The sequence below is a fragment of the Mauremys mutica genome, chromosome 2 (genome assembly GCF_020497125.1).
Source record: "Mauremys mutica isolate MM-2020 ecotype Southern chromosome 2, ASM2049712v1, whole genome shotgun sequence".
Lineage (NCBI taxonomy): Eukaryota > Metazoa > Chordata > Testudines > Geoemydidae > Mauremys > Mauremys mutica.
The window spans coordinates 284,317,909-284,341,727 of record NC_059073.1 but is presented as its reverse complement, the minus strand read 5'-3'; the positions used below and the strand labels follow the sequence as shown (position 1 = coordinate 284,341,727).

The 23,819-nt window shown below is 41.9% G+C and overlaps 1 protein-coding gene and 1 long non-coding RNA gene across 4 annotated transcripts in view; one reads left to right on the top strand and one right to left on the bottom strand.

The window, feature by feature from the left end:
- The window catches only part of DLEC1 (DLEC1 cilia and flagella associated protein), a 71,949-nt gene that overhangs the window by 835 nt on the left and 47,295 nt on the right, over nucleotides 1-23,819 (top strand). For all 3 annotated transcript variants that reach the window (XM_045003473.1, XM_045003472.1, XM_045003471.1), the window contains exons 2-13: nucleotides 881-1,021; nucleotides 3,605-3,761; nucleotides 4,357-4,467; nucleotides 7,699-7,895; nucleotides 8,177-8,397; nucleotides 8,666-8,747; nucleotides 9,133-9,220; nucleotides 10,006-10,179; nucleotides 10,995-11,131; nucleotides 11,505-11,597; nucleotides 16,704-16,794; nucleotides 23,591-23,753. In XM_045003473.1, coding sequence (XP_044859408.1) covers nucleotides 881-1,021; nucleotides 3,605-3,761; nucleotides 4,357-4,467; nucleotides 7,699-7,895; nucleotides 8,177-8,397; nucleotides 8,666-8,747; nucleotides 9,133-9,220; nucleotides 10,006-10,179; nucleotides 10,995-11,131; nucleotides 11,505-11,597; nucleotides 16,704-16,794; nucleotides 23,591-23,753 — 1,655 coding nt within the window. The remainder of the gene's footprint in view (nucleotides 1-880; nucleotides 1,022-3,604; nucleotides 3,762-4,356; nucleotides 4,468-7,698; nucleotides 7,896-8,176; nucleotides 8,398-8,665; nucleotides 8,748-9,132; nucleotides 9,221-10,005; nucleotides 10,180-10,994; nucleotides 11,132-11,504; nucleotides 11,598-16,703; nucleotides 16,795-23,590; nucleotides 23,754-23,819) is intronic.
- Nucleotides 2,599-19,567, bottom strand: LOC123362920. Its single transcript, XR_006576642.1, has 3 exons — nucleotides 19,516-19,567; nucleotides 3,241-3,340; nucleotides 2,599-2,941 (listed from the first exon to the last, which is right to left on the bottom strand). It is a non-coding gene; the product is annotated as an uncharacterized LOC123362920 (long non-coding RNA).

Genomic DNA, 23,819 nt, shown 5'->3' with positions numbered 1-23,819 from the left:
ACAAATTCAGACTAGAAACATGGTGTAGATTTTTAACAGAGTGATAAAACATTGGAACAATTTACCAAGGGTCATGGTGGCGTTTCCATCACTGACCATTATGACATCAGGATGGGATGTTTTTCTAAAATATCTGCTCTTGGGGTGGGGGTGGGGGTTCTGTGGCCTGTGATATACAGGAAGTCAAACAAGATGATCATAATGGTCCCTTCTGGGCTAGGGAGCTATGAATCACAAAGAGCGAGACATGCACCCCAGCAGCCCATTTACTGTGCCTGGACACCGCTCCATACAGAGCTCCCGCAGGGAGCCTCTTTACCGCACTTGGATAGATCCCCCCATCCTATCCAGAAAGACACCCCTGTACACACACTCCCTCTCAGACATGCCCCTCTTGGACCTTCCTGTGAACCCCCCTTCTGTGCCCCTGTAGTATCCACTCCAGACAGGACCCCCCTTTCCACCACCATCTGACACTCCCTCTATCTCCTAAATCTGGCAGATTCCCAATTCCCCCTCCAGATAGTCCTTCCCAGACAGAGCCTTCCAGTCCTAGACAGTCCACACCTAGCCAGCCACCTACCCAGCCATTCTCTGGAGGATCTGAATGGAATTCACTTTTGCAGCCTATATCTTTTTATAACCCAGATTTGTATGGTGCAAATAGATCACAGAGCTCCTATATCCAGAACATTATGTACACAGTCCCCTTACCAAAGCACTGGTAATCTGAAGCTACTGCTGTAGAACCAAATTGCTGCTTTTACAAATTGATTTAATCACTGTTGCATGTATGGTTTAATATCCATGCCCCTCACCCACAATCCTGTCTCTATTTCTAAAGATTAACAATTTCTCACTCTAATTTTTTCCCCTTCAGGACATTTCCCATGTTTTGACTAGCGTCTTTAAGAGCATGTATACTGCAGATGTTATAGGGATGGACACTGGAACAAATCTGATCAAGTCCCGTGGAGGAGACAATCTCTATCATGAGAAGTTTGTGGAGGAGCTGCAAAAGGTAAAGCAAATAAACAAAAAACAAATTAGAGGCAATTTTCAGAGCTGTTCTGAGATTTAGCAAAATGTTAATCGATGTTAATTCAGACCTCCCAGGAATTTTTTTCACAATGGTTTCCTAGAATCGCAAAGACATTTTGATGAGCAGTTTGAATGTTAGTGGCAAATACCCTTCTTGAGACCAAATTTGCTCGTAGAGCCTCTCATCTCAAAATATGTATTAGCCACCTGATGCTCCTAACTGTTGTTCTGGGAGTTTTTTCAGATGTGAAGTAAAAAACAATTATCTTTAAAGTTCCTAAAGCGCAACCTGCTTTTACCCTACATTCTCCCTGCAGTTTCAAGTGGATGTGATAGTCTTCTTACTGTCCTTCAATAAATTGTTATGTAGTATTGCTGTGTGCTCTTAAGGAGCTGCTGAATGGAGTGAAGTGATTCTTATATAACCATTTTCTACCTCACTGGTGGGTTGTGATACATAATTCATTAATGTTTGCAAAGCACTTTTGAGACAAAAATGATGAAAAAAGCTATAGAAGTGCAAAGTATTTTTTTTAATCATATTGCTTCAGTAGGTGCTGAATGAGGATAGGAGAACGAGATCATTGTTAAAATGAACAGATATTCTGATTTTGGCAACATATCTTAATTTTGAGGGCACCAACTATCTCTTTGTACTATTCACAGACTCATATATGACTCGTGCCTCTCCATATTGAGGGGGGACAAATTTAAATGGAAAGACACATGACTTCACCATGTGTCTCCCCTGCTCAGTTCTTCCCCCCACCCCCCGCCAGCCCTGTGCTCAGCCTGGGGCCTCTGCACTCTCCCCACCCCACCAACGTTACTGCAGAGGGGGCTCTGTCCTTCTTCTGAAGTGCCTAACCCCCCTCCCCAGCATGTTTGGCTGCTCTCCCTGGCAGCCGGCCCCAGGTGGGAAGCGGAACAAGGGTTGCTGACTGTGTGCAGTGCAGCAGCTGCCTGAAAGAGCCTGTCTGGGGACACGGTGGCGGCAGAGGGCTGCCCTCTGCCTGGACCCGGCTGACGGGGATAGTGGCTGAGTGAGCCGGAAATGTGCCTGAGGGGAGAGGGGATTTGGGCTCACTCGGCCCCTGTCCCCAGCAGCCGGGCCCAGCTGCGGGGCAGCTTGCCGCCTCCCCAGCCAGGCTCTCTCAGGCAGCCACCGTGCCGCACAGAGCAGTGACCCATAGCAGCTGGCATGAGAAGTGGCATGAGAAGCTACCAGGGTCAGAGGCTGAGCATGCCAGGGGACAGGGCAGCAGGAGAAGGATAGAGCCCTTCTCCTTCCCCATGCTGGCAGCCCACGCAGAAATCTGGAGTGGCACTTGACCCTGCATACCCCCAACGCATCGCCTATGCACAGACTGCAAGACAGACAAGCATGAATTTCAGATTCTATATTTTTCTCCTGAAATTAGTTTCTTCAGAAGGTACCGGTGAATCAGTCTGCTTTTTCTTGACAATATCTGAGTAGTATGTTTGAATGATCTCTCCTCAAACATTGACGTCTTGTCTTTTAAATTAAGATGCTTCCTAAAAGAAGTAGTTAGCATTAAGATAAACCATGCTATAAGAAAATTATTTTGATTTGCTTTTAAAGTGGGTGGTGCTCTATCCATCTAAGGAACCGGTACAATATGTGCTCTATATTCAGTGCAAATCAGAGCTTTACAAAATCCACTTTCCAGATTACGATTGGAGAACAGGTTTCAGAGTAGCAGCCGTGTTAGAAAATTTACAAGTTAGGGGTGGGTGAAACTGAGCCATCAACTCAGTTTCAACTGCAGATTTTAAGCTTTCAGGTTTGAAGGTTTTTTAAAAGTTGTTTTTTGTCCTACATTTGAAGTCTTTCTGAGTCTGCAAACAGGTAATCTTAGAACTTCTCTTGTTGGAGTAGCTGTGGAATGAAATCAACAAGACTTTGGTCATTTTCACAGCTGATATTGAAAACCAGCAGAAAAAAACATTGATGATAAATGCTATTTTGTGAAACTGAAATTTTCTCAAATCCAGAATAGAATTGGGACATCAGGGAAGAGGGACAGAGAGAGAGAGACAAGAATAGTCAATAGCCTGCTGTTTAGGACACTCATCTGGGATGTGGGAGACTTGGTTCAAATCCCTGCTCTGAATCAGTGAATTAAAAAGCTTTCTAGTAACTAGGGGAGAGAGAACACTTTAAATTTAATCATATACCTGATATAGTAGCTGGAACACAAGCAGGGTCCAAGCATAGCACCTTCCCTCTTTCCAGTAGCAGGGGCTGAAGGTCAGGCTTCTCAGTAGGGTATTGCCCCTGGAATTCATTGGTAAAAGGGTTCCTTTCATGATATCTGTCTCTGGTTATAAAGTTTAGTGATCTGACTGGTAGGCATCTGGTAAATGTTTCAAGCCCCACCACAAGTTAATTGTTCGAAAATAATGCACTCTATTCTGAGAGTTTATTCTTGTAAAGCAAAAAAGAAAACATTTATTTTTCTATTACATGTACTGACATTATTAATAATTTCTGATAGCTAAAATATATGTATTTATTTACATTCACCAATCTACATGCCAGATTCATAGTGAATATAACCATCGACTAACAGAAGTTGACATGGTAGAAAAGCACATCATTCAGGCAAGGGCTCGAGCAACAGCAGCAGAAGAAAGGGCTCTGAACATGTTGAAGGTAGATGTTGGGGAGGACTTCCACAACATTGGATTGCCACCAGGTGAGGTTTCTGGGAATGTTACCTATCCCAGTACACATTTATGGGATCTGGAGCCAAATTCACTGCTCATTTAAGTTAATGGAAAGACTCCCATTGACTTCAGTGAACTTTTGATCATGGCCTTTATAAATGCCAGGCTTTAATACCACTTATGCTAAAAGAGCAGCTTTGAAACAGCAAGGAGAGAATTAAAAAGAAAAAAATTAACCTTACATAATAAGAAACTAATTGGGCAGGTCATTTTCAATGCCTGAAACCTGCCATTAATGGTTCTATACCTTAACTTTATTGCAAGCATATATAAACAGCTTTACAAAAATCATTAATACAAATGTCTTCACAATTGCCCTGTTGATAAGTGTTATTACAGGCGGGGAAACTAACACAGAGATTAAGTGATTGGCTCAAGGCCCCAGAGCCACGAATCAGAACTGAATTTCGAACTCTGGAGTTGTTTGATTCAAGTTCTGTGCTCAGTTTACAGACCACATTTCTCTTCAAAATACTTTGTTGTAGTGATGTGAAGGAGAGACAACAGAAATGTGGACTGACCATTGTTAGTGTATCTTTTGTTTTTGGTTTTTTTATATTGTAGTGAAGTCCTCCTTCAGATGGTGTGTGGATAATGACCTTCTCAAAAAACATAATTTAATCTGCCCTGAAGATTACATCACTGATAGAATACCCATTACCAAAGCACCTAAAGGTAACTTTTAAAGCAGAGACTCATATGGATTTCTGATAATGCTCTCTAGGACATGAAGAATTAGACGTGGATACCTTGTGCATAATGTTCTGTACTTCTGCCTAATGAGCAGAAACACAAAGGGCTTTACCATATGAACACTTAGTTTGTGGCAAGCTGGGGTGTAAATCTACTGTGCTGTAACCTGCTGTGCACTAAGTGTCCATGTAGACCATATTGCTGTGCACTAATAGTTCTTTAGTGCACCCTGCTTTGAAATGGGAATAGCTTAAAGAGGATGATGGAACATTTAGTCTATGCCAACCTGGTCCACATAGACATTTTGTGTGCTGCAGGCTAGTGTGAGATAGATTTGCACCCAGCTTGTTGTGAACTAAGTGTTTATATAGACAAGCCCTAATATTTGAAGTACTAAGAATTAGCTTAAAGGACACAGTCAAGATATTACATTTGTAATATATTACAAAAATTCTCCTTTCGGTGTAACTAATAAATTATTAAAGCTGCAATTTGTTTTAAATATCAAATTTACTTTTCCTACCCAATTCTGTTTGTTTAGTTTTTTCAGCTCACTCACTTTAGACAGTGAATCTGTGGTGGTTGGTTTCACCCAGTGGTTCTTCTGCACTAGCAAATGCGGCAGTATTTATGTGATAAACAGAGCAGAGAAATAATTACATTATTTAAATGAAAACAGTTTTTATTTAAAAAATGTGTTCTGATTAATCTCTGTGCCTTTGTTTTAGAGCTGATCAAAAATTTTCTAACAGAATGGTTTTCCATCTAAAATGCTGATTTGATTAAATTGAAATGTGTTATGGGAACATGTTAATTTTGTCTGAAATTTTTATGGGAAAGTATCACAACTTTTTTGATAATGTCAAAATATTTAGTTTTTACTTTATCAAGACTTTTTTTCAATAAGTTAAAATGATCCACTTTGATTTTATCATTTTGAGATATAGAAACAAAACATTTCAATAAGGTCAAAATGAAATATTTTAGAACATTTCATTTTGCAAAAAAATGCGTGGTTTCTACTTTTTGTCCAAATTAGAGATGATATGAAATTTCAGATCTTGGAATTTCATTAGTGTGAGAATTCCATTTTTTTTATCAACTCTGTTTATCCATTTGTAAAGTGGAGATAGTAACTTATCTACCACAGAGGGGAGTTATAAGGCTTAATTAACTGTTTTTAAAGCACTTTGAGATCCTCAAATAAAAGATGTTAAAGAAGTTAAATGCAGTGTTGTTGTAACTGTGTTGGTCCCAGAGTATTAGAGAGATAAGATAGGTGAGGTTATTTATTTATTATATTTTGATCATTGTAAGTTTGTCCTAAATGTTATCAGTATGATTTGTGATTGAAATAGATTAACCTACTTGAACAAAATAAACTGTAAATATGGGTGAAACACTAGAGCAGTTAAAGATTTAGTTGGTTTGCTAATTCCAAGACCAATCTTGAATAATTAATAATTAGGGCAGTTAAGCAATTAAAAAAATTAATCGCGATTAGTAGCGTGATTAATCGCACTGTTAAACAATAATTGAATACCATTTATTTAAATATTTTTTGATGTTTTCTACATTTTCAACTATATTGATTTTAATTACAACACAGAATACCAAGTGTACAGTGCTCACTTTATATTTATTTTTCATTACAAGTATTTGAAATATTAAAAAAAAGACATAGTAGTAGTCAATTCACCTAATACAAGTACTGTAGTGCAATCTCTTTATCATGAAAGTTGAACTTACAAATGTAGAATTATGTACAAAAAAACTGCATTCAAAAATAAAACAATGTAAAATTTTAGAGCCTACAAGTCCACTCGGTCCTACTTCTTGTTCAGCCAATTGCTTCAGACAAACAAGTTTGTTTACATTTGCAGGAGATATAATGCTGCCCGCTTCTTGTTTGCAATGTTACCTGAAAGTGAGAACAGGCGTTCTTGTGGCACTGTTTTAGCCTTTGTAGCAAGATATTTACGTGCCAGATGCGCTAAAGATTCATATGTCCCTTCATGCTTCAACCACCATTCCAGGGGACATGCATCCATGCTGATGATGGGTTCTGCTCGATAACAATCCAAAGCAGTGCGGACCCACGCATACTCATTTTCATTAAGTAAGTCAGATGCCACCAGCAGAAGGTTGATTTTCTTTTTTGGTGGTTTGGGTTCTGTAGTTTCCGCATCAGAGTGTTGCTCTTTTAAGACTTCTGAAAGCATGCTGCACTCCTTGTCCCTCTCAGATTTTGGAAGGTACTTCAGTTTCTTAAACCTTGGGTCGAGCGCTGTGGCTATATTTAGAAATCTCACATTGGTTCCTTCTTTGCGTTTTGTCAAATCTGCAGTGAAAGTGTTCTTAAAACAAACAACATGTGCTGAGTCATCATCCGAGACTGCTATAACATTAAATATATGGCAGAATGTGGGTAAAACAGAGCAGGGGACATACAATTCTCCCCCCAAAAGTTCAGTCACAAATTTAATTAATGCATTATTTTAACAAGTGTCATCAGCATGGAAGCATGTCTTCCGGAATGGTGGCCGAAGCATGAAGGGGCATACAAATGTTTAGCATATCTGGTGTGTAAATACCTTGCAATGCCGGCTACAAAAGTGCCATTCAAATGCCTGTTCTCACTTTCTGGTGACATTGTAAATAAGAAGCAGGCAGCGTTATATTCCGTAAATGTAAACAAACTTGTTTATCTTAGCGATTGGCTGAACAAGAAGTAGGACTGAGTGGACTTGCAGTCTCTAAAGTTTTACATTGTTTTGTTTTTGAGTGCAGTCATGTAACAAAAAAAAATCTACATTTATAAGTTGCACTTTCACCATAAAGAGATTGCATTATAGTCCTCGAATGAGGTGAATTGAAAAATACTATTTCTTTTGTTTATCATTTTTACAGTGAAAATATTTGTAGTAAAAATAATATACCCTTTGATTTCAATTACAACACAGAATACAATGTATATGAAAATGTAGAAAAACACCTAAAATATTTAATAAATGATAGAATACCAATTGAAATTTAACAGTTTGATTAAAACTGTGATTAATCACGATTAATTTTTTCGAGTTAATTGCATGAGTTAATGGCAATTAATCGACAGCCCTATTAATAATGTTTCTCTGCTTACAGTAAGCTTCTAAAATGAATACTTTTCTCCCTATTGCTCAGAAAATGTCAATACTTTTCTTTGAACTGCAGGAAAAAAAGAGCCTGACTATATCAAGGAGACGCTTAGTTTTAAACAACACATTTCTACAAGTCCAAGGGATCAGAAACATACAGAAATCCCACACTTGAGGAAAACATTAGATAGTCTGCCAGATGTATCTTTATCCACCTTAACGCTGTCTTCAACTCCTGAGCCTAGACATCAGACTAAGAAGCCATCAAGTAAGGTATATTTCAGAGATGCACTTTTTTTAGCCTGTCAAACAGTTTAGGACTTATTGCTATCCCTGTAGAAAGAGGCAAGTCCTAGCACATTGGCTATTTTAGTGTAAATAGTTGCTTTCCGTGTTGGAGAAGAGAAAAATACAGTAGTTTGCTGAGGGTGAAATTCTTTATTGATACATAAAGCCTAAGTAATCAGGAATAGGTATTTTATATAACTCCTCCGCTCCCCCAAAGCTGCTGTATTTGACACTGAATTTTGCATCACATTCTGTTTGTTTCAAAGAAATCTAGCTCCTCTCACAAATCAGTCTGGAAAGATGATATGTACAAAGCGGATAGAGAACAAGACCGCGTTTACCTTGCCAGACTTGAGAAACGACACAATTACCTGAAGAATCCACGCTTTTTCCCACCCAATACTCTTAATGGAGGAAAATCTCTTATTTTTCCTCAGAAGAAGGTAGAGCGAATGATAACAGGAAGAAAAGTGGCATTTAATGAAAGGTACATACCTTGACTCTTGACTCAGACTCTGATCCTGCAGAGAGATTTGCTTTGGAGTTATTCTGGATTTATATCAGTTTAGCCAGAACAGTATTTTCTCCTGTGAATCTTGGTTATAATCATTCAGAAATAATATCTTATTATTTTTGTAATTTTTGTTGTTCATGCCAGTGGATGCAATCAGGACATTCTTAGGCCTAGATAAATAACTGACAGTATAAGAGCTCACTGAATGTTTCCCAAAGTCTCTCCCATTATTTTATTTCAGTGATCCTCGATCTGTTCCTGTATTTCTAGCTACCCCGCCCGCTGTTTTGTTTTCTGAGTATGAAGTTGGTCAGGTTTATGAGGTAAGAGCTTTTTCCTCTACAAAGAATTTATTCTACCTCTGAGAAACTTGATGTCTCTCCATGACTTTCATAGTTCCCCCACCCCTATGCAGACTTCCACATAGCTAACTAAACTCTCATGAGCCTCATTTTCCTCTCTCTTTCAATCATCAGCAGAACTTCCCCCAAGGAGTAACAAGTGGGACCCTTTTCAACCTCAGGTTGTTTTTGTGTGACATGTCCTTAACTTCAGATGCTGACAGAAATGTTCAGTTTTCTCATCTACAAAATACCTACCTCCTAGGCATGTTGTGAGAATTAATTCACTGCCGTTTGCAGAGTATTATGAATATGAACAGTGGTGCATAAGTGTTATTTGGTATTATATTTTCTTTTTTAAATGAAGATGACTATAGAGCTGCAGAACATGACTTCAGTGTGTCGCCATGTAAGAGTCATTCCTCCATCTACTTCAGCCTTTGCCATTGGACTGGGTAAGTTGCTATACTAGCTCTGAAGATGCAAAATTATACAAGAACTAATTTGTCTATAATATATATGTATTAAATATAATACATTTGATTTTTTGCGTGTCCCATCTACAATGCAATCCAGGTGGGCAGAACCTTAATCCCATAGAGTCTCATATCACCTCTTAGAGGTTGTCTTATCTGTCTAGGACAGTCTACATGAGACACCCAACAGAAGTCTGAGACTCTGGTGGTCCATTTAAAAAATGAAATGTAGGGAGATCAGATTGAAACAAAAGAAATGGTATGCATAACACATCTAGACCTAGGCTATGTCTATACTACTGTGGAAAATCGACCTATGCTACGCAACTCCAGCTACGTTATTCACAAGTCTACGTACCTTAGGTTCAGTTACCGCATGGTCTACACCGTGGGGAGTTGATGGAAAAAAATCTCCCGTCGACTTACTTTGCTCTCCAGTCGATCCCTGTACTCTACCCCCAACAAGAAGACTAATCTGCAGTTGATTTGGCAGGTCTTTGCTAGACCCGCTAAATCGACCGCCAGTGGATCAATCTCAGAGCATCAGTCTCTGCTGTAGTGTAGACCTGCCCTGAGACTGCAAAAACTCATAGGTCCTGATTCATTGCCCACTGAAATCAATGTAAAGAGTCCCTTACTGCCCACTGACTTCAGAGGGAGCCATGGATGTATAAAGACTGCAGGGTCAGGCTCTCTTCTGGTCACGAAATCATAGAACAACTTTTGTATTTTAAATTTTAAATCACCTGCATTTTCTTTTCTAGGAAGATTTCCAGGAGAGGGTGGAATTGTCGCTCCTGGGATGACTTGCCAGTACACCATTCAGTTTATTCCTGAATATTTAGCTGATTATGAAGATTATATTCTAGTGGAGACGCAAGCACCATACTCTCTCCTAATCCCTATAGAAGCTAGGAGACCACCTCCCGTATTAACATGTAGGTAGAGTCAGGTCATATGCTACAAGCACTCAATAGTTTCTGTTAAGCTTTAGGTCCCTGATTTTTAAAGGGCCTTGACTGTCTCCAGCTTTATGGCCCCTAAAGGATTGTAGAGCAATGTTGCAGGTGCATTTCATACCACTTAGGTGTCTGTCTGTCTGATTTACATGCATAATCTGATTAATAGGCATTTGAATGCTGTAAAATACTCCCTTAATTATTTGTATCTGCCAAATTGTGCCAACAGTTATTTTCGGGGTGCAGAGTCAGAGGCCCAAAAATCAGAAGGCACTTTTCAAACTCAGATTCTATATATTTGCTATGTCCATCACTTCGATTGTTAAACATTAAATATCTAGGGTGCTGTTTACTGCAAAGCTCTCCTCTGAAAATATCTAGCCCAGCCTGTAACATCTCAAATCTCAATCTCAACTGGCATAACTCTGTATAGCTCAATGGAGTTATGCCTATTTATACCAGCTGAAGATGTGCTGTTTTTGTTAGCCATCAGTGATTTACTTTCCCCCAGCTCAAAGCTCTTTTACAAAATCTTTTTTATTGTTATCAAAGTTTGATACAATCCTTAAGTACTTGGAGCTGGAAGCATTATTTAATATGGGAGAGTTATAGCAAGTCACAGATCAAACTACTACACCTTTAAAGTAACCATTTAAAGTGTTTAGCATCTTTAGAGTCTTAATAATTCATATGCAGTAAGCCCATGTTTAAAGAGTAATTGATTAAATAACTATTTTTCCTGCAGTCAGCCTTCACTACATGTGTATTTTCCTTTGCTGCATTGTTTGTTGCAGTGCCTCGCATCATCGATTGTGGTTCCTGCCTTGTGGGGGGAGTAAAAATGACAGAACTTGTGTGCAGAAATGAAGGGTCCAGTAATGGAAAGTTCTGTATAATGCCAAAGAAAGTATGGCCACCTCCTAATTTCATGGTAAGTGATTGGGAGGAACCATTGGACACAGTTTAGGTATCTCAGAGTATAAAGAACTGGTGGGCCATGACAATAAGCAGGGCTGGCCTGAGGTCATACATGCTCCTCTGTAAACTTCAAAAAAGGCCCCTTGTATCTGCCACTTGATTGTGACAACAGCACCCTTCCTGCCCTCTGGTCCCCCCAGGTAACCCAGAAAACCGTGAGGATTTTCTTTCAATTAAGCAATGGTATTTGTCTTTGAGATTTATTAAAGAAGAAGAATGATATGGAAAGAAAAACATTTGTGTCACAGGATGTCACTTATTCTAAATAGCTGGCTACAAAAACCCGACATGATCAATTTATTTTGTTTTATTCTTTTCACTTCAAGGCTGTTGCAACTATTGGTTTTGTGGAGCAAGGTCCATTTGGGCTCCGACCTGCTGTTTTTGAGCTAGGTCCAGATCAAGCTATTTTATTAGAGGTTAGTAATTAGTGTTTAATATTTTGTACTTTACCAAATATATGACCTATATTTTACCAAATATAGGTCATTTTAGAAACCCAGACCAGCAGGGCCATCCCTAGCTATTCTGGGGCCCTATGCAGCCCCCCCCCAAATGGGGGTGAGGGGGAGTGTGGGGTCCCATGCCTCTGTTGGGGGGGGGGGTGGCTGACCCCAGACCTCCATGGGGGGGCAGGGCTGGCTTGAGGGGTGGGGGAGAACCGCCACCCAGCACTCACTGGTGGCACGGCTGGGGCTGAGGAGTGCAGGCCCAGCCCTGCTGCATTCCTCAGGGGAGTGGGGGCGGAGCAGGGGCGGGGGCTTTGGGGAAGGGATGGAGTGGGGGCTGGGCTGGGGCAGAGCAGGAGCGGGGGCTTTGGGGAGGGGGTGGAGTGGGTCGGGTCTGGGGCGGGAAGAGGCGGAGCAGGGGCTGGAGCAGCACACAGCTGTGCAGGGTTGTGTCACTGCCTGCCCTGTAGCCTTGGCTGCTTCTGTGCTGTGCAGCTTTGACTCAGAGTCCTGACACCAGCAGCCTGCTTACAGCACAATGGCCTTCCCCTGGCTTCCAGCAGCCCAGTTACTCCTTCCAGGGTGACACCAACAGCCCTTCCAGTCCCAAGTCTACCTAAAACCATCTCCTCTGCAATGCGCAGCCCCTCTCACTGTAGAACTAACAAAACCTTATCAAGTTGCTGCTCCTTTCAAGAGGCAGTACACAGTACCAACCTTTAAGTTTCGCTGGGGATTTTATTCTTCAGTTTGAAACACTTCACTTTGATGGTTGTGTAATAAAAGAAGATTATTAACAAAGAACAGATATTTAAATGATACCAAGTAAGGAATTGAGATGGAAATGGTTACAAATAAACAAAATGCTTCTAAAGACTAAAACCTAACTCAACAAACTAGAATCTTCTGTTCAAAGTAGATTTCTCACCACAGCTGTTCTTTTAGCATGCCTGGCCAGTCTTTAGCCAGGATCCAACAGAGCCCAAGCTCTTGATTTCTTTGTCTCCTCAAGTGAAGTGTGCCAAATTGGCTTTCTCTCTCTGCTTATATCCTCAAAGTTTATCTTTGTTTTCAAAGTCAAGAAGCCTTCCTGCATCCACCATGGAGTTGACACCATGCTAATTTTTATAGTCTCCACCACCATCATGATAGTTAAATGGTTATCTCCCCCACTCGTTAATTTGATGGCTTTGTTTATCTTTTATGTAAATATACTTCTGTAGTCTCTCTTTGCTCAGTTTTCATTGGAGACACATTCAAGCAGGTGCGAACATATTCCTTTGTCTAGGGCAGGATGATTTAAGCCCTATCTCCCAAACACATTTTAAGAACATATTTCCAGCCCATATTTAGAATTTTTCATATATCTCCCGTACATACACCAGGCCTCTTGGAGGTCTCTCATGCTCTTGCCCGCATGCTCGGGGTTCAGCTGATCGCCATATTTGGGGTCGGGAAGGAATTTTCCTCCAGGGTAGATTGGCAGTGGCCCTGGAGGTTTTTCGCCTTCCTCCGAAGCATGGGGCAGGGGTCGCTTGCTGGTGGATTATCTGCTACTTGAAGTCTCTAAATCACGATTTGGAGCATTCAACAGCAGAGTCAAGGGAGAGAATTAGTTCAGGAGTGGGTGGATCGGCTTATGTGGCCTGCATCTTGCAGGAGGTCAGACTAGATGATCATAATGGTCCCTTCTGATCTTGAATTCTATGATTCTATGATTCTATGCATAGGAAGAATGCACTCACTAAACCACCATTAGGAGGCTGTAGTGTACACTCCTTTCCTTCATGTATGTGGACAGTGGTGAGGGGAGTGGTGCCATGACCCTATCACCTTTCTATGCCTTTGAGGAGGCTTGTACTCCAGGAGGTGCTAGTGAGTAGCATTTGAGAGCATAGGGACTAATTATGAGTGCTTGTAAGGGGAGAAGGCGCCTGTGCCCTTCCAGCTCTGCACACATATCCAGGGGACAAGCCCAGTCTGACCCTAATCAAGGGATCCTGTCTGAAGCCATAGACAACAACAGTTTAAGATCACAGGAGTACATCCCTTACTGTAATGGAGGGAGTCAAATCCAAGAAAACACTTTCCTTCACAGGTTGCCTTGGGAAGGAAGGGCAATCTTACCTCTTCTTTCCTTTTGAAGCATAAATTCCTTTGTTGCATGCCTGCAGAGGTTTATGCTCCATTTTGGATGATGGTTGTGCTCTTTTCGAAGAGGGACTCTCCAATTAATATATAGATCTTGCTGATACTACTGTTTTCTTTGCTGTCCTTTCCCATTTTCTCAGATCCATATTACACAGAGATCTTCTGCAGAGTGCTGATTCATAGAATCATAGAATCATAGAATTCAAGATCAGAAGGGACCATTATGATCATCTAGTCTGACCTCCTGCAAGATGCAGGCCACATAAGCCGATCCACCCACTCCTGAACTAATTCTCTCCCTTGACTCTGCTGTTGAATGCTCCAAATCATGATTTAAAGACGTCAAGTAGCAGATAATCCACCAGCAAGCGACCCCTGCCCCATGCTTCGGAGGAAGGCGAAAACCTCCAGGGCCACTGCCAATCTACCCTGGAGGAAAATTCCTTCCCGACCCCAAATATGGCGATCAGCTGAACCCCGAGCATGCGGGCAAGACTCTCCAGCCAGACCCTCTGGAAAGGGCTAACAATATCCCAACATTGACCCTTTGTACTAATTACCAGTGTGGCACGTTATTGACCTATTGACTAAACCCGTTATCCTATCATACCATCCCCTCCATAAACTTATCCAGCTTAATCTTAAAGTCATGGAGGTCCTTCGCCCCCACTGTTGCCCTCGGTAGGCTGTTCCAGAATTGCACTCCTCTGATGGTTAGAAACCTTCGTCTAATTTCAAGCCTAAATTTCCTGACTGACAATTTATATCCGTTTGTTCTCGTGTCCACATTAGCACTGAGCTGAAATAATTCCTCTCCCTCCCTGGTATTTATCCCTCTGATATATTTAAAGAGTGCAATCATATCTCCTCTTATCCTTCTTTTGGTTAAGGAAAACAAACCGAGCTCCTCAAGTCTCCTTTCATACGACAGGCCTTCCATTCCTCGGATCATTCTAGTGGCCCTTCTTTGTACCCATTCCAGTTTGAATTCATCCTTCTTAAACATGGGAGACCAAAACTGCACACAATACTCCAAATGAGGTCTCACCAACGCCTTATATAACGGAACTAGCACCTCCTTATCTCTACTAGAAATACCTCGCCTAATGCATCCCAAGACCGCATTAGCTTTTTTAACGGCCATATCACATTGCCTACTCATAGTCATCCTACGATCAACCAGGACTCCTAGGTCCTTCTCCTCCTCCGTTACTTCCAACTGGTGCGTCCCCAGCTTATAACTAAAATTCTTGTTAGTCATCCCTAAATGCATAACCTTACACTTCTCATTATTGAATTTCATCCTGTTACTAATACTCCAGTTTACAAGGTCATCCAAATCTCCCTGGAGGATATCCCGATCCTTTTCCGAATTGGCAATACCTCCCAACTTGGTGTCATCCGCAAACTTTATCAGCCCACTCCTACTTTTGGTTCCGAGGTCAGCGATAAATAGATTGAATAAGATCGGACCCAAAACCGAACCTTGAGGAACTCTACTGGTAACCTCCCTCCAACCCGACAGATGACCTTTCAATACGACCCTCTGCAGTCTCCCCTTTAACCAGCTCCTTATCCACCTCTGGATTTTCATTTCGATCCCCATCTTTTCCAATTTAACCAGTAATTCCTCATGCGGTACCGTATCAAACGCCTTAATGAAATCAAGATATATTAGATCCACCGCATTTCCCTTGTCTAAAAAATCTGTTACTTTCTCAAAGAAGGAAATCAGATTGGTTTGGCACGATCTACCTTTCGTAAAACCATGCTGTAATTTGTCCCAGTTGCCATCGGCCTCAAGGTCCGTAACCACTCTCTCCTTTAAAATTTTTTCCATGACTTTGCATACTACAGATGTTAAACTAACAGGCCTGTAGTTACCCGGGTCACTTTTTTCCCCTTCTTGAATATAGGAACTATATTAGCTAATCTCCAGTCAAACGGTACAACCCCCGAGTTTAGAGATTTATTAAAAATCATCGCTAACGGGCTAGCAATTTCACTCGCCAATTCCCTTAATATTCTAGGATGAAGATTATCCGGGCCCCCCGATTTACTTCCGTTAAGCCGTTCAAGTTTGGCTTCTACCTCAGATACCGTAATGTCTACCCCCATATCTTCATTCCCATCAGTCCCTCTACCACTATTCCTTAGCCCTTCATTAGCCTCATTAAAGACCGAGGCAAAATATTCGTTTAGATATTGTGCCATGCCAAGATTATCCCTAATCTCCACTCCGTTTAAAGTTTTAAGCGGTCCCACTTCTTCCTTCTTGGTTTTCTTCCTATTTATATGGCTAAAAAACCTTTTGCTATTGGTTTTAATCCCCTTCGCTAGGTCCATCTCCACCCGGCTCTTTGCCTTCCTCACTGCTTCCCTACACCCTCTGACCTCAATAAGGTAGGTTTCTTTGCTGATCCCTCCCATTTTCCAGTCCTTGTACGCTTTCTGTTTTTTCTTAATCACCCCTCTGAGACGCTTGCTCATCCAGCTCGGTCTAAAACTGCTACCTACGAACTGTTTTCCCTTTCTCGGGATACAGGCCTCTGACAGCTCCTGCAACTTCAACCTGAAGTAACCCCAGGTGATTGGTTGAAGGATGCACAGGAATGGATAAATAACATTGGTAGTGATCTCTGCATTGCTATCCACACTCTTTTGCAGTATATTTATCCCATATTTAAGACTTGATTCTGCCCTCATTTACACTGGTGAATTCAGAAGACCTACTCTTGATTTAACTCAAAGTAACCAAGAGCAGACTTTGAACATTAGAGACTTTTTCTGAAATATGTAAGGACTTAATTGATTAATTGATTGCTAGAGTTTTTCTGTAATGAACATTTCTGTATAGAAGTCTAAGAATTGTGCGAAATTAGTTATGGGCACTGCTATTTGATTGTGTGTAATCTTCTCTTTTAGGTAGCGTTTTCCCCATCTTCTCCTGAAAACCTGAAGCAAACATTCACTATTGTTTGTGATAATTGCCAGATCAATGACATCACAGTTACAGGTTTGTTTCTAGCGTGTTTTGAGATATTTGATAAAGCTGAAAGTACAAGATGATTTAAACATTTTTAAATCAATGGGTTAATCAGTGTTTGCAAAACATTTTGAAGATGTTAATGTCTATGTACGTTATTAATGTTACATTATCCTACTAAATGAAACATTTGGAATCCCAACTGCATTAGAAACATACCTCTTAACTTGATGTGTGACGCTGGCCTGTAAACTATGTGAGAAAGTTCTATAATGAATCATAGAAGATTAGGGTTGGAAGAGACCTCAGGAGGTCATCTAGTCCAATCCCCTGCTCAAAGCAGGACCAACACCAACTAAATCATCCCAGCCAGGGCTTTGTCAAGTTGTGCCTTAAAAACCTTTAAGGATGGAGATTCCACCACCTCCCTAGGTAACCCATTCCAGTGCTTCACCACCCTCCTAGTGAAATAGTGTTTCCTAATATCCAACCTAGACCTCTCCCACTGCAACTTGAGACCATTGCTCCTTGTTCTGTTATCTGCCACCACTGAGAGCCTAGCTCCATCCTCTTTGGAACCCCCCTTCAGGTAGTTGAAGGCTGCTACCAAATCCCCCCTCACTCTTCTCTTCTGCAGACTAAATAACCCCAGTTCCCTCAGCCTTTCCTCATAAGTCATGTTTCCCAGCCCCCTGATCATTTTCGTTGCCCTCCGCTGGACTCTCTCCAATTTGACCACAACATTTCTGTAGGGGGGGCCCAAAACTGGATGCAGTAATCCAGATGTGGCCTCACCAGTGCAGAATAGAGGGGAATAATCACTTCCCTCAGTCTGCTGGCAATGCTCCTACTAATGCAGCTCAATATGCCGTTAGCCTTCTTGGGAACAAGGGCACACTGTTGACTCATATCCAGCTTCTCGTCCACTGTAATCCCCAGATCTTTTTCTGCAGAACTGCTGCTTAGCCAGTCGGTCCCCAGCTTGTAGCAGTGCATGGGATTCTTCCGTCCTAAGCGCAGGACTCTGCACTTGTCCTTGTTGAACCTCATCAGATTTCTTTTGGCTCAATCCTCCAATTTGTCTAGGTCACTGTGGACCCTATCCCTATCCTCCAGTGTATCTACCTCTCCCCTTAGCTTAGTGTCATCTGTGAACTTATTGAGGGTGCAATCCATCCCATCATCCAGATCATTAATGAAGATATTGAAAAGGACAAACACCTGGGGCAATCTCCTTGATACTAACTTCCAACTAGACAGCGAACCATTGATCACTACCCGTTGAATCTGACGATCTTGACAGTTTTCTATCCACCTTATAGTCCTTTCATCCAATCCATACTTTAACTTGCTGGCAAGAATACTGTGGGAGACCGTATCAAAAGCTTTGCTAAAGTCAAGGTATATCACGTCCACCGCGTTCCCCATATCCATAGAGTCAGTTATCTCATCATAGAAAGCAGTCAGGTTGGTCAGGCATGACTTTTCCTTGTTGAATACATGTTGACTGTTTCTAACCATCTTCCTCTCCTCCAAGTGCTTCAAAATGGATTCCTTGAGGACCTATTCCATGATTTTTTCTGGGGACTGAGGTGAGGCTGACCAGTCTATAGTTCCCTGGATTCTCCTTTTTCCCTTTTTTAAAGATGGGCACATCAGCCAACTCCCTCAGCACCCTCGGATGCATTGCATCCAGCCCCATGGGCTTGTGCATGTCCAACTTTTCTAAATAGTCCTTAACCTGTTCTTTTACCACTGAGGGCTGCTCATCTCCTCCCCATACTGTGCTGCCCAGTGCAGCAGTCTGGGAGCTGACCTTGTCTGTGAAGACCGAGGCAAAAAAAGCATTGAGTACTTCAGCGTTTTCCACATCATCTGTCACTAAGTTGCCTCCCCCATTCAGTAAAGGTCCCACACTTTCCTTGACCACCTTCTAGTTGCTAACATACCTGTAGAAACCCTTCACATTCCTTGCTAGCTGTAACTCGAATTGTGCTTTGGCCTTTCTGATTACACCCCTGCATGCTCAAGCAATATTTTTATACTCCTCCCTAGTCATCTGTCCAAGTTTCCACTTCTTGCAAGCTTCCTTTTTGTGTTTAAGCTCACCGAAGATTTCACTGTTAAGCCAAGCTGGTCGCCTGCCATATTTGCTATTTTTTCTGCACATCGGGATGGTTTGTTCCTGCACCCTCAATAAGGCTTCTTTAAAATACAGCCAGCTCTCCTGGATTGCTTTCCTCCTCATATTAGCCTCCCAGGGGATCCTGCCCATCAGTTCCCTGAGGAAGTCAAAGTCTGCTTTTCTGAAGTTCAGGGTCTGTATTCTACTGCTCTCCTTTCTTCCTTTTGTCAGGATCCTGAACTCGACCATCTCATGGTCACTGCTGCCCAGGTTGCCACCCACTTCTACTTCCCCCACCAATTCTTCCCTGTTTGTGAGCAGCAGGTCAAGAGGAGCACGGCCCCTAGTTGGTTCCTCCAGCACTTGTACCAGGAAATTGTCCCCAACACTCTCCAAAAACTTCTTGGATTGTCTGTGCACTGCTGCACAGTCAGCCTGTGGAACTCCTTGCCCGAGGAGGTTCTGTAGGCTAGGACTATAACAGGGTTTAAAAGAGAACTAAATAAATTCATGGAGGTTAAGTCCATTAATGGCTATTAGCCAAGATGGGTAAGGAATGGTGTCCCTAGCCTCTGTTTGTCAGGGGATGTAGATGGACGGCAGGAGAGAGATCACTTGATCATTACCTGTTAGGTTCACTCCCTCTGGGGCACCTGGCATTGGCCACTGTTGGCAGACAGGATACTGGGCTGGATGGACCTTTGGTCTGACCCAGTATGGCTATTCATAGAATCATATAGAATCATAGAACTTAAGATCAGAAGGGACCATTATGATCATCTAGTCTGACCTCCCGCAAGATGCAGGCCACAAAAGCTGACCCACCCACTCCTGAAATAATTCTCTCCCTTGACTCAGCTGTTGAAGTCCCCAAATCCTGATTTAAAGACTTCAAGTAGCAGATAATCCTCCAGCAAGCGACCCCTGCCCCATGCTGCGGAGGAAGGCGAAAAACCTCCAGGGCCACTGCCAATCTACCCTGGAGGAAAATTCCTTCCCGACCCCAAATATGGCGATCAGCTGAACCCCGAGCATGCGGGCAAGACTCTCCAGCCAGACCCTCTGGAAAAGGCTAACAATATCCCAACATTGACCCTCAGTACTAATTACTAGTGGTGGCACATTATTGACCTATTGACTAAATCACATTATCCTATCAAACCATTCCCTCCATAAACTTATCAAGCTTAATCTTAAAGCCAGAGAGGTCCTTCGCCCCCACTGTTTCCCTCGGTAGGCTGTTCCAGAATTTCACTCCCCTGATGGTTAGAAACCTTCGTCTAATTTCAAGCCTAAACTTCCCGACTGCCAATTTATATTCATTTGTTCTCGTGTCCACATTAGTACTGAGCTGAAATAATTCCTCTCCCTCCCTGGTATTTATCCCTCTGATATATTTAAAGAGAGCAATCATATCTCCTCTTATCCTTCTTTTGGTTAAGGAAAACAAACTGAGCTCCTCAAGTCTCCTTTCATACGACAGGCTTTCCATTCCTCGGATCATTCTAGTGGCCCTTCTTTGTACGCATTCCAGTTTGAGTTCATCCTTCTTAAACATGGGAGACCAAAACTGCACACAGTACTCCAAATGAGGTCTCACCAACGCCTTGTATAATGGGACTAGCACCTCCTTATCTCTACTAGAAATACCTCGCCTAATGCATCCCAAGACCGCATTAGCTTTTTTAACGGCCACATCACATTGCCGACTCATAGTCATCCTGCGATCAACCAGGACTCCTAGGTCCTTCTCCTCCTCCGTTACTTCCAACTGGTGCGTCCCCAGCTTATAACTAAAATTCCTGTTAGTCATCCCTAAATGCATAACCTTACACTTCTCACTATTGAATTTCATCCTATTACTAATACTCCAGTTTACAAGGTCATCCAGATGTCCCTGGAGGATATCCCGATCCTTCTCCGAATTGGCAATACCTCCCAACTTGGTGTCATCCGCAAACTTTATCAGCCCACTCCTACTTTTGGTTCCGAGGTCAGTGATAAATAGATTGAATAAGATCGGACCCAAAACCGAACCTTGAGGAACTCTGCTGGTAACCTCCCTCCAACCCGACAGATGACCTTTCAATACGACCCGCTGCAGTCTCCCCTTTAACCAGTTCCTTATCCACCTCTGGATTTTCATGTCGATCCCCATCTTTTCCAATTTAACCAGTAATTCTTCATGTGGTACCGTATCAAACGCCTTACTGAAATCAAGATATATTAGATCCACTGCATTTCCCTTGTCTAAAAAATCTGTTACTTTCTCAAAGAAGGAGATCAGGTTGGTTTGGCACGATCTACCTTTCGTAAAACCATGTTGTAATTTGTCCCAATTGCCATTGACCTCAAGGTCCGTAACTACTCTCTCCTTTAATATTTTTTCCATGACTTTGCATACTACAGATGTTAAACTAACAGGCCTGTAGTTACCCGGGTCACTTCTTTTCCCCTTCTTGAAAATAGGAACTATATTAGCTAATCTCCAGTCTAACGGTACAACCCCCGAGTTTAGAGATTCATTAAAAATTATCGCTAACGGGCTTGCAATTTCACTCGCCAATTCCCTTAATATTCTAGGATGAGGATTATCCGGGCCGCCTGATTTACTACCGTTAAGCTGTTCAAGTTTAGCTTCTACCTTGGATACTGTAATTTCCAACCCTGCACCTTCATTCCCATCAGTCACTCTGCCACTATTCCTAAACCCTTCATTAGCCTCATTAAAGACCGAGGCAAAATATTCATTTAGATATTGTGCCATGCCTAGCTTATCCTTAATCTCCACTCCGTTTACAGTTTTAAGTGGTCCCACTTCTTCTTTCTTGGTTTTCTTCCTATTTATATGGCTAAAAAACCTTTTACTATTAGTTTTAATTCCCTTCGCAAGGTCCATCTCTACCCGGCTTTTGGCCTTTCTCACTGCATCCCTACACCCTCTGACCTCAATAAGGTAGGTTTCTTTGCTGATCCCTCCCATCTTCCACTCCTTGTACGCTTTCTGTTTTTTCTTAATCACCCCTCTGAGACGCTTGCTCATCCAGCTCGGTCTAAAACTGCTACCTACGAACCGTTTTCCCTTTCTCGGGATACAGGCCTCTGACAGCTCCTGCAACTTCAACCTGAAATAATCCCAGGCGTTTTCCGCCTTTAGATCCCTAAATATGTTAGTCCAATCCACTTCCCTAACTAGTCGCCTTAATTTAGTAAAGTTAGCCCTTTTGAAATCGTAAACCTTAGTCTCAGATGCAATTTTGTTTATCCTTCCATTTATTTTGAACCGAATTAGCTCATGATCACTCGAGCCAAGGTTGTCCCCTACAACCATTTCCTCAACTTATGTTCTCTCAGCAGATATCAGGGTGATTGAAGTCCCTCATGAGAACCAGAGCCTGTGATCTGGAAACTTCTATTAGTTGTCCGAAGAAAGCCTTGTCGACCTCATCCTCCTGGTCTGGTGGTCTGTAGTAGACACCCACCACAACATCATCCTTGTTGCTCTCAACAGGCTTTTCTCCAGTTTCATACTAGAGCTCTGAGCAACCATACTGCTTTCTTACATACTGTGCAACTCCTCCACCCTTCTTCCCCTGCCTGTCTTTCCTGAATAGTTTATACCCATCCATGATAGTGGTCATGTGAGTTACCCTACCAAGTCTGTGTTATTCCAATCACATCATAGTTCCTTGACCGTGCCAGGACTTCCACTTCTTCCTGCTTGTTTCCAAAGCTTCTGGTGTTTGTGTACAGGCACCCAAGATAACTAGCTGATTGCCCTCCTTTCTCAGTATGAATCAGGTGGCCAATGAGGGGAATTAGCAAGGGAGAAAACTTAAAATAATGTGTGATTCATTCCATTGGCCTTATACCATTTTGCATTGATTCAAGATTTGATATTTATGATATTGGTTATATATGGTGACAAACTGTAAAATTCCAGTTTTTGTGGGAAAGATGTGCATTTGGGTTTGAAACATGTGTTGTGGCATACCTTAAGCTATATAGGCAATTGTGTTACATTTGCTAAGCTAATTTAACCTTTTGATTTTTAACCTAAATGCTTTTCTTACCAAGGGCTTGTAAATACTTAAGAAATTATATATAAATTTCCAGGCTGCCTAATCATTTTATTGAAAAATTTGCAGCAGTGCAAAGGTTTTTACTATTTGCTGTAGTTGTTAATATACAACTCTTTTTTAATTGGTTATTTTCTGTGATAAAGATTGGGGGTCAGATTCTCAACTGAACTCTCATAGCTCAATTGACTTCAGTGGAATTATGCCAGTTTACACCAAATCATATCAGTTTATACTAGCTGATGAACTGGCCTTGCAACCCCATGTTGGAGTGCAGAAAGTTGAGGAAAACCCAGATTTATCAGCAGTGTCCATTGCTATAGGTATGGTCATGAATAAGCAAGCAGTGTGAATAAACTTAACTGCCATATGGTAAACAGCAAAGAGTCTTTTGGCACCTTATAGACTAACAGACGTTTGGGAGCATGAGCTTTCATGGGTGAATACCCACTTCGTCGGATGCATCCGACGAAGTGAGTATTCACCCACGAAAGCTCATGCTCCCAAACGTCTGTTAGTCTATAAGGTGCCACAAGACTCTTTGCTGCTTTTACAGATCCAGACTAACATGGCTACCCCTCTGATATATGGTAAACAGCGATTCTTACTTATTTTCTTGCAGGAAGTGGACAGCTAATCGCTTTAGAGTTTTTATCTGTCACTGGTGGAGAAAGCCACCCGGCCCCTGGTGAGCCTACAGACATAGCAGCACAGCACCTCATACGTTTTGACCCCCAAAATCCACATGCCACAGCAGAGAAGAAACTCCTTATAAGAAATTCTACGTATGTAGCTGCTGGTAATATTATAATAGCACGTTAGGACTGTAGAGTGTTGATTTATGACCTAAT